The sequence below is a fragment of the Ipomoea nil genome, unplaced genomic scaffold (assembly GCF_001879475.1).
Source record: "Ipomoea nil cultivar Tokyo-kokei standard unplaced genomic scaffold, Asagao_1.1 scaffold1129, whole genome shotgun sequence".
Classification (NCBI taxonomy): Eukaryota; Viridiplantae; Streptophyta; class Magnoliopsida; order Solanales; family Convolvulaceae; genus Ipomoea; species Ipomoea nil.
In genome coordinates this window covers 628,575-640,000 of record NW_017617557.1, presented here as the reverse complement: position 1 = coordinate 640,000, position 11,426 = coordinate 628,575, and the positions used below count along the sequence as shown (strand labels likewise).

Below are 11,426 nucleotides of genomic sequence, written 5' to 3'. Positions count from 1 at the left end.
CTACCGATTTGGAAACCCTACTCTGAGTTCGAGTTTGCTCGTAGATTCAGCAATCGCGAAAATGAAAATGAAGTCTCACACCTATATTTGTAAGTTTTTAATCCTGGTTCTTCTTTTCTCCGATTTACTACTTTAAAATTCAATTATAAGCTTTAATATAGGATTTATGCTTCATTTCGATTTTTTCTGTGAACTGATGTTACTTAATCGACAATCTAGAACCCAAAAATTTGAGTTTCAGAATCATGCATCTAAACCCTAAAATTTTGTTTATTTGATTTTTTTAACTTTCGATAATTTCTAATTTGATATTTTTAGATTTTTTTGCAGTTTCCTATAAATCGAACATATTAGTGAATAAAAGTATAGTCATGCTTCTTGTTTTGCAGTGAAGGTGTTGGGGTCACAGATTTGATATCTTAGATGACCCAAAGCCTCTGTGATATCTTAGATGACCCAAAGCTAAACTTAGTAACCAAATAGATTATGCAGAACAGATCTTCTACAGTCTTTAAATGTAAGTTAAAAACTTTTAATTTAATTGTGAGTTTATAAGTGTTTAGCAGTAATGTTACTTTACGAATTTCCAAAACATTTAGTAATTGAAGTATTTTGTTAAAAATTTTCTAGAATGACCTTTGATTTTGCAGTTAAGGTGTATTCGTCACAGGTGTGAGATCTTAACTCATTCAATTTAAAAGTTGGTAACGAAACCGAGTATACAATTAGTCAACAGGTAATGTTAGAGTTTGATATGAAAAAGTGGACAATTAATGTTATAGTATAAGTTTGCCCTCAGTTATGCTTATTAAAATAGGTTTTTGCAGGGCTTTTTGCAAACTAATTTGCAAACAGAGCAGGTCATGTTACTTTACTAATTTGCAAACTACATTTACACATTGAAGTATTTTATGTGAACTATTCTCAAACCTCATTTTATTTTGCAGTGAAGGTGTTGGGGTTACAGATCTGTGATCTTAGATGACCCAAACGTCAACTTGGGAACCAAAGAGAGTATGCAGTTCATATCTTTTACACTGCTTGGAGGATTAAGTTCCACTTCTTATCCAAATTGTGAGTTTAGAAGTGTTTTCCAGTAATGTTAGTTTACTACTTTTCAAGACACATTTAGTAATTGAAGTATAATATGCCAAATTTTCTTTTCTAACTTGACCTTTGATTTTCCAGTGAATTTGTTGGTTTATACAATCTGAGATCTTACCTGACCCTAAAGTATACTTGGTAACCAAAGAGAATAGCAGAACAGATCTAAATGTTTAAATGTAAGTTTGAACCATGTTATTGTAATTGTGAGCTTAGAATATTTGTGCAGTTCTCACTGTTTTAGTTAGGATATTTTAATTTAATTTTTCTCATTGACTAACTTCAGTTGTGGCAATTTACTTAGCAGGGTGATCCAAAGTTGTGAGTGCGGAAGGGATACAGATTGTACTATGTTTTTCCAAGGCAAAGCAGGTAACATTTCATTGTTATTTTGTATATATACTTTACTGTGTATGTAAGACATTTTTCATTTTTGTGTGTTGGAAAACTTCTGTTATACGTGTTTTCCTGCTATTAATAGTTTATTTTATTGCATTTGCTATGAATGCCGATTTCCAATTAATAAGCATGTTGCAAAAAAAAAAATGTTTTTTTAGGATAACACTTCATAGTCTACTTGTGTTTAAGATACAAATCGTATAGTGTTCTACATCTAAATAGAACTTATTTAGTTTATTATAGATATCCTAAAATATTCTCTAACAATCTAGGATCTTGTTGTTTGATCTTCATGCACACCATATGTTCCTTGAACTTGATTGGCACAAACATCTTCTGATGCGTGGATCATTCAATATTTGTGTTTGTTTTCTATATTTGAACTCCAGCTACCTGCAAAAGTATAACAACTTTCGAAAAAACATGAGTAATAACTACCAATCATATTTTTTGGTAGTTATAGATTTTGTTATAAATTTCTGTGTTACAGAAATGCATGCAAATGGCTATCAACTGGGTTAAGACCTGTCATTTGATTATTGAGATAGACTATTTTAGGAATAGAAGTGAAGTCCTGCAAATTAGTGAAAAATAGCATAGAAAGCAGGAAATAAATACATAAAGAAAGTTTGGACAAAGTTTAACAGCAAACAAACTAATTAGAAAACATCCAAAATGTTTATCTGGGTTCATCCAGAGAGGGCCTACAACTTAGGCTAAAATTCTCAAAAAACATTGTCCAAACTGTTTCAAGCTTCCTTCAATTTTTCTAATTTCACAACAACTTCCTTTGTTTTTTTGGAGCTTTGGGTACTTGAAAATTCATCCATCAAGGACCTTTTAACTGCCCCTGCTTCATAGGCATCACCAGTGAGATTAAGGGGAATAGCCTATAGAGGACTCTCGGCTTCATTGACATTCAACTCATCCTAAACAAACATTTAAGTTTTATGTGTTAGGTATAGAAATGTTCAGACCAGAGTTAATAGGCAGCTAACAATATTTATGACTCCTAAATACCTCATCTTCCCAAAGATCATCTTCTGTAAGGTCAAGTTCCAACTTCGAGTTAAGGTCTTTATCCCTTCCGAGCATCAACTGTGGGGCATGTAGCTCTAACATTTCCATATCATTGATAATCCTCATCACAGAAAAGGCATTTAGGAGGTTTAGAAACTGTTCCCTTCAAACTGCAATTCTGAAAATTAGGTTGAGACCAACCAATGATTGAATTTCAGCAGGCACACCATTTTTTCCCTACAGTAGAAAAGGATAAAAGTTTAATAGGGGTACATGTTCATTGAGCGAATCACAAATATAAGTAGTTAAGAAATTAGGTAAATGTATTGTGTTACCTGAGATTTTTTCTGTTTCAATTCCAATGCACTCATACCTAACAACTCAGTGCATTCCCTATCCCACATGACAAAGGGAGCATTTCCTGTTATGTCTACAACCCTGATTTTAATCCTATACCTCAATATCCCATCTCCCCAAGTCCTATCACAGTCCTTGCAATATAGAAACTCTTTTTGGGGCTCCAACTTCTTGTAGCATGATTTAGTACGACACGATGGATAACACCACTCACCATCACAGTCAATGAAAATTATTCTAGCAGCTACCCAGAACTCACCAAACTGCATCATATATAATTACTTAGGATTTAGCAGCCAAAATAAGATGTTAACCATTATTAATTTGTTAGTTTGTGTGATTGTTTTCGTACCTCCTTCTTTGCATACACTTCTGTCAAAGTTCTTAATTGCAAATCATCCTTGAGGGAGACAATGTATGAACTTCCAGGGTTGAAACTGGATTGTGAAACAATACTCCTCATCGGAGTTTGTTCAAGGCACAAACTGTGGGTAGAATTATATCATACACTATCTTGAGTCATTTTTTTTTTTTATAGAAGTTAAGAAATAATATGCAAATATTATTTGTAGATAAACAGTGTAATTCTTTTACATACCTTTCTCTAAACTGCATGAACTCTGGGCTTTGTTGATTGAATAGGAGTTGTGTAACATCATATGATGAACAGATTTTGATATCACCACCTAAATAGGAAAAAAAAAAAACAATTGTTAAACCAACTTTAGCAAATATTAAAAAAAAAATTCAGTAAAGAAATGAGTAGTTACTTTTCAAACAAGTTCGAGCTCTACAAAACTGTATTAAAACCAATAGTGGTTCTTCAGTAGCAGAATTGTAGTACACCTCCACTTTGTTTACGTGGTCATCCCATACAGTACAACCCAATTGAATACCACTACAATTTTTAATAGATGTTAGGTATGACTGCAAACACTTTAGGAATACAAAGTTATAAAAGGGAGAAAATTAGAGACATACTCAGAATCTTCAATTACAAAGTGATCAACCTTGAGTTTTTGCCATTTATTACCTTTTCTTGGGGAGCATGTATCTCTACCACACGGCCAATTACATCTAACACATTTTTTACAATGAAAAGTGTAACGTTAGTAAGAGCATTAAAAATTTAAAAAACTATAATAATGTAGCCGTACCAAATAGTTGCTTCTCATCAACAGATTGATTAGCTTTTAGTGCCTTGAAATCCATCAACCTGTCCATGTGCATTGGGAAATTTGTACCCTTCAACTCTTTTACAACAGTTTGATAATTGAATTTTATCATGAATTTATGTGGGCTGGTCTTGAAAGAGTAGAAATTAGTGATGACCACAAAGTTCTTAACACCATACACTTTGCCTTCTGTAAAAGTCGACCGGAATTTGTCTACAAATTCCTTGGGTATGTGATACGAGTATATCCACAGTAGAAGAAGGTGAAAATCAAGAATTGGGAGAAAGAAAAGAAACAACCCATGCTACTATGCCAAGGAGAAAACGAAGGAAACCGGCATGGATGGTTGATTACATTTGTTAGACTAATTTTATTCGTAATAGGATACATTAGTTTAGTCCTAATACATTATTATATCATATTAATTAGGAATAATAGTCCTAAGCATAATAGGAGTAACTTAGTATATAATCACCCTGCATGCTAGGGAGAAAGACATGCGAATTATTATTATCTTTTTCTTCTCTACTCTCATCTTCCTTCTCTGAAATCTCTCTCGCTCTATCTCTCCCTCTCTCTCTCTGATTTTTCCCCTCCCCTAATTCCATCTTTGGAGTCTGCACCCACTCGAAGCGGTGCCGGCTTGATACGGGTTCGTATCAATTGGTGCTTTCATTGCATCGAACTCATCTTTCTTGTTCTTTTACACACTCAAAACTGTAATCCTACTTCATTATGTCAGACAACCAATCCACATCAACAACTCGTCCTTGGGAGCAGGCAATTGCCGAATTTCAAAAAAAATATGATAGACAAACTGTTACAAATCACCAACTCATTCAACAACTCATTACCTCCGTGTCACGGTTGGAAACGATGGTAACAACAAATAAAAATGCAGCAGTGCAACCTCAAACACATGGAATTTTAGGGCCTCCACCTGATAATCATCTACAACCATCTTTGCAACCGGAGAGTGGCCAAGGGACTCAACGATTTCATATGAAACTTGAGTTACCTCGCTTTGATGGCTCAGACCCTCATGGTTGGATATTTAGAATTCAAGAATATTTTGATTTTTATGATACACCCGACACACAGCGATTGCGAATATCAGGATTCACAATGGAAGGGATTGCTTCTGGGTGGTATCAATGGATGAAAAGGAATGGAATGTTAACTACATGGAAGGAATTTTTACAGAATATCACAAAGCGGTTCGGCGAGTCTCGTTTTGAGGATTCCCAAGGAAAATTGCCAAAATTGACACAGCAAACCACAGAAGATCCAATCTTAGAAGAAGAAACCATAGTGCATGAGCAAGATGACATAATCGCAGGAGATATTTCCAGTCTAAACTCATTGGCAGGCCCGGTTAATCCCAGATCACTTAAACTTTTGGGAGAAGTTAATGGCCGAAAGTTACAGATTTTAATAGATAGTGGCAGCACCCACAACTTTGTGCAACCCAAAATTGCTGAGCAATTAAAGTTACATACTTTGAAGGTCACACTAAGTGGCACAACACTGAAGAGAAGCACATTATACCATCCACAGACTGACGGGCATACAGAAGTAATGAATCGAGTATTAGAGCAATACTTAAGGGCTTTTACTCACATCAAACCAACCAATTGGACGTCATACTTGGGATGGGCAGAATTTTGCGGCAATACAAGACCACCACCCACCTTAGCACTGTATACAAAAGACACACCAACAGTGCAAGCACTAGATGAATTATTGTTGGATCGTGACAGATTGATAAGGCCACTGAAACACAATCTTCGGGAAGCTCAGCATCGCATGGCCCAAAAAGCCAATGCCAAAAAAAGCAAAATGAAATTTTCAGTAGGAGATAAGGTTTGGCTTCGTCTACAACTATATAGACAGATATCAATAGCACGTAGAAACTCTAAACTAGCACGACGCTATTATGGTCAATTCAACATCTTGGAAAAAATATGGGAAGTTGCATACCGCCTCGAGCTACTACCACAAGCAAGAATTCATTCAGTATTCCATGTCTCACAACTCAAGAAACACATAGGAACTGAAGAAAATATAGAGGTCCAATTACCAGAACAAATTGTGGGCCGATCACCAATTTCAGCTCTACTAGCACTCTGTGGGGAACAGAATGTTCTAAAAAATGGAAAAATACAACGCCAAGTCTTAGTGCAATGGTTAGATAGTAGTCCAGAAAACGCCACTTGGGAAGCTGCCGAGGAAATGGAACGATGGTACCCGAATCTCCACCTTGAGGACAAGGTGGTCGTCGAAGGGAAGGGGAGTGATACGAGTATATCCACAGTAGAAGAAGGTGAAAATCAAGAATTGGGAGAAAGAAAAGAAACAACCCATGCTACTATGCCAAGGAGAAAACGAAGGAAACCGGCATGGATGGTTGATTACATTTGTTAGACTAATTTTATTCGTAATAGGATACATTAGTTTAGTCCTAATACATTATTATATCATATTAATTAGGAATAATAGTCCTAAGCATAATAGGAGTAACTTAGTATATAATCACCCTGCATGCTAGGGAGAAAGACATGCGAATTATTATTATCTTTTTCTTCTCTACTCTCATCTTCCTTCTCTGAAATCTCTCTCGCTCTATCTCTCCCTCTCTCTCTCTGATTTTTCCCCTCCCCTAATTCCATCTTTGGAGTCTGCACCCACTCAAAGCGGTGCCGGCTTGATACGGGTTCGTATCAGTATGTGTGCATGCAAAAAGGTGCCCTGTAAGCAATCGCAATTTATGATTTTAGATTATGATGTAATGGTCAGTAATATGCAAGCTTTTTTCCAGATTACACAGTACGTTTCAAAAAAAAAATTACCTGCTGATCATGGAACACAACTTCTTTGGATTTGAGTACGGAAGACGACTTCCTTTCTTGGATGTCATACGCCCTCACAGTTCGCAAACGCAGTGCGTTGCGTGTATTCATTGGGGATATATCACTTGCAAGAACGTACAGTGTTGCCTGCTTGTATCGCCTGCAACTTGTGCTATTACGTGTAGATGAGCTTGTGAGATCCAAAGATGAGCAATAGTGTACAAATGCTGAGACTGTTATTTAAATATCCATGGCCTGCACTATCGTTGGAAAAACCAATTCGGCGTAATGAATATGTGAACATAATTATTTACATAAATATGTTATCGGAAAACGCAGAGACCAACCTATTTCAAATTAGGTCTTTAATTTGATTGGTTGAAACTGATTCTGTAAAAAAATAAAAGGAAACAATAATATTTTTTTAAAACTCTTTGGTAACTGAACGGTCTCACCTGGATTCTTACGCATGTCATTTAATATTCTGATATTCTGGGAACGACGTCGTTCACTTTGGGCGGAAATTTTTTGTACTATATTATTTTGCTTTAATATATATAGAGATAGAGATGCACTGAATACCTTTTATATAGAGAGAGGATATATAAAAACAAGAGCAGGCTACGTCCCCAATGAATTAAAATGACTTCATAATGTTTGTAGGATTGAGTGGAGGTTGATTAATATATTTGAAATATCACTTTGATTCTTGTTAATACCACATAATAAGATTGACTAATTTAGTGATAATTTATGAAGTTAAAAAAATTTCAATCTATGTAAGTGTATGGTTCACCTTGGAGTCGAAAAAAGGTCTCCAACTTAGTGACAAATTATACCATGGTTTATCTTACATTGTGGACTCTGGTCTAAAAATAACCTTCAGATTCTGTATATGCATGCCGTTGACACATTTTGTACTTGTAGTTAACCATTTATGTACCTATAAAAAATTGAGGGCGCATCACATGGTAATTACAGACACATAACATGACAACTACAGATACATAATGCATTAACTACATGTACAGAATACATTAATTGTAGACACATAACATGTTAATAAACATCTTATGTGTTTACAATTACATATTATGTATCTGTAGTTAACAATTTATATGTCTATACTTATCATGTTAAGTTATGTCTATACAAATACGAAATAGTTATTTAAAAATACATAATGCATTCGTTGCAAACACATAATTTTTAAATCTACATGTTATAACAATTATTGCAACTTACCGTGTTAATCTTTTCCTACCTTTGTCCAACTCCCCCAAAGTTCCCATTTTTAGGTCCCACGTTCTAAATCCTCCTTCATGCAAGAAACAACCCGAAAATGCCATATACCGTTACTAGTAAGACAAGAAAATCGAAATGATTGTGCAATATAATTTAACAAACCCTTCTTTCTTTAGTCGTTAAATAATACTAAATGCAACCATAAAATTATCCGCCAATCGGTTGCATTGTATGAATAAACAACGACATTAACAACCCCAAATTAGTGTCTTACATTAAATCTTGTTCTCTCAAAGCTCCAATGTTGCTTTGCAACGTTGAAACCTAAGCCATTGCAGATTTGCAGCGATAGAGTAATACATATATATATATGCAACGCAGTGTTTGTGTATATATATCTTACTCGTTCTTCCTGCTTTTAGTCATCAAATCATCAAATTTGTATAATAGCCATGAAGGGTACTCCAAACATGGCCTATATTTCTGTTGTCGTTTGTTTGACGTTGGTGTTTCATTCGGTTGCTAGTGCAAAGTACGAGGATACTTACATTGTCCATGTAAGTCCACCTGCCGCCGCCATTAATGGCGTCTCAGAGGATTACCGATCTTATTTCCGATCATTTGTGTCAGAGAGTGGTGATGAAGGTGAAAGGTCTCGAATAGTGCACTCATATCGCCATGTGGCGTCTGGGTTTGCGGCTAAACTGTCGCCGGAGATGGTGAGTGAAATGAGGAAGAAGAAAGGGTTTATCTCTGCTAGGCGTCAAAGGGTGTATAATCTATACACAACTCATAGTCCTAATTTCTTGGGGCTTTACCAAAACTTTGGGTTTTGGCGAAACTCGAGTTATGGGAAGGGTGTGATAGTGGGGGTTTTGGACACCGGGATCACGCCGAACCACCCGTCGTTTAACGACGAGAACATGCCGCCGCCGCCGGCGAAGTGGAAGGGGAAGTGCGAGTTTGAGGGGACGGCGTGTAACAACAAGCTGATCGGTGCGAGGAATTTTGTGAGCGAGGGGTCGTCTCCGCCGCCGCCGCCGGTGGATGAGGAAGGGCATGGCACGCACACGGCCAGCACGGCCGCCGGGAACTTTGTAGGGAACGCGGCGGTGTTTGGTAGTGCGAAAGGGACGGCGGTTGGAATGGCGCCTCTTGCCCACTTATCCATCTACAAGGTTTGCACGGAAGATGGGTGTGCGGAATCCGACATTCTGGCCGCCATGGACGCCGCCATTGACGACGGCGTCGACGTGCTCTCCCTCTCCCTTGGAGGCGGCTCCGCGTCTTTCTTTGAAGACAGCATCGCCATTGGCGCCTTCGCCGCCATGGAAAAGGGCATTTTCGTGAGCTGCGCAGCCGGGAATGAAGGCCCGGATTACTACACCTTATCCAACGAAGCTCCATGGCTCCTCACAGTTGGGGCAAGCACAATTGACAGAACCATTAAAGCCACAGCCGTGCTAGGAAACGGGGCACAATTAGACGGCGAATCGGCTTTCCAGGTCGAGAATTTCCCACCCACTTTATTGCCATTGATATACCCTGGCTCAAAAGATGAAGATGCGGCGCTCTGCGGGCCAGGATCATTGGACAAGGTTGATGTGAAGGGGAAAGTTGTGTTGTGTGATAGAGGTGGTGGGATAGCCAGAGTGGATAAAGGCCAAACAGTGAAGGATGCAGGTGGAGCCGCCATGATTCTACTCAATCAGGACATTGATGGGTACACCATTTTGGCTGATACTCATGTGCTTCCCGCCACAGAGTTGAGTTATAATGATGGGTTAAAAGTGAAAGACTATATAAACTCCACCTCCTGGCCCACAGCGACAATAGTGTTCAAAGGAACATTTATTGGCACAAAGACTGCCCCATCTGTTGCATCTTTCTCCTCCAGAGGGCCTAGCAATGCTAGCCCCGGAATTCTCAAGCCGGACATTCTCGGCCCGGGGGTCAACATTCTTGCTGCCTGGCCAGTGGGCAACAACACAAATAATGGAAATGGAAATGCAACTTTCAACATTATTTCTGGGACATCAATGGCAACCCCTCACCTTAGCGGGATCGCGACATTGCTCAAGAGCGCGCACCCAGATTGGTCTCCAGCTGCTATAAAATCCGCGATCATCACTACCGCGGATCAGTACAACCTAAATGGCACCAAGATTCTTGATGAAAGGTTGGTTCCTGCTGATGTCTTTGCCACCGGTGGTGGCCATGTGAACCCTTCAAGAGCTAGTGATCCAGGGCTCATATATGACCTCCAATCTGATGACTATATACCTTACTTGTGTGGGCTAAACTACACAGACCAGGAGATCCAGCAAATCGTGCAACGCAAAGTTGAGTGTTCCCAGGTTACAAGCATACCCGAGGCACAACTTAACTATCCTTCATTTGCTATTTGGTTGGGAAAAACCAGTTTAACATATTCCAGGACAGTTACCAACGTTGGTGAGGCAAACTCAATGTACACTGTTAAAGTGTCTCCATTTCTAGGGGTTGATGTTGGGGTCACGCCAGACACTTTGGTCTTCACTGAGGTGAACCAACAACTCACTTATAACATCTCCTTTAGCCCATCATCCACACCAGTCGATATAGATTTTGTTCAAGGGGCTATTGCTTGGGTCTCCCAGAGGCACATTGTGAAAAGTCCCATTGCTATTATTTTCCAATGAGGCCTCAATTAAGAGGATATTTGACACGGTGGGAGTATTTCACCGCTCTAAATGCCTTAGAAGTGACCCTCGAGGTGGGCCGTACCGCTTGCACTTGACTAGTTTATATACTTTCTCTTAATAAAATCAGGCTACAAGCCACTATTGTATTTGATTCTTATGTTTTCTTTGATTACCTGGTTAACTTGGTTTTTATCCTTGAAATAAAAATTTGAATTTTTTTTCATTGTATTTTCTTAGTTGTGTTTTATACATAATAGATCTTTGAAGATTGCTGCTAGGTAGTGCATATCAGAACAAGTATTTCTAGAGAGAGTTTTATTACTGATCAATTGTATTTACAAAGTATATGAAGGAATGTATTTATAGAGGTGCAAGAGATAGTTTTAGCTAGAACATGACTAGTAAAAGTAGAGTTACAATAATATTCAAGAATAGAGTAGGAATCCTAAAGTTATTGATAAAGTGCAGAGTTTTAAGAGCATCTACACCAGGGGAACAAGTGGGGAGAATGCACTACTTTTAATGTATTTAATGCTTACATGGATGATAGATAACAAAGAGAGAGAAAATTGGGAAGCAACTGCAATGGCCGA

At 38.0% G+C, this 11,426-nt stretch overlaps 1 protein-coding gene and 1 long non-coding RNA gene across 2 annotated transcripts; both read left to right on the top strand.

The window, feature by feature from the left end:
• The first annotated feature begins 953 nt into the window (after positions 1-953).
• On the top strand, positions 954-7,181 carry LOC109183521. The gene is made up of 4 exons (XR_002054564.1): positions 954-1,074; positions 1,189-1,283; positions 1,412-1,476; positions 6,874-7,181. It is a non-coding gene; the product is annotated as an uncharacterized LOC109183521 (long non-coding RNA).
• A 1,275-nt stretch (positions 7,182-8,456) lies between these two features.
• On the top strand, positions 8,457-11,055 carry LOC109183477 (subtilisin-like protease SBT1.7). Its single transcript, XM_019333581.1, has one exon. The coding sequence runs from the start codon at positions 8,602-8,604 to the stop codon at positions 10,828-10,830; it is 2,229 nt and encodes a 742-aa protein (XP_019189126.1). The 5' UTR covers positions 8,457-8,601; the 3' UTR covers positions 10,831-11,055.
• Positions 11,056-11,426: the final 371 nt, after the last annotated feature.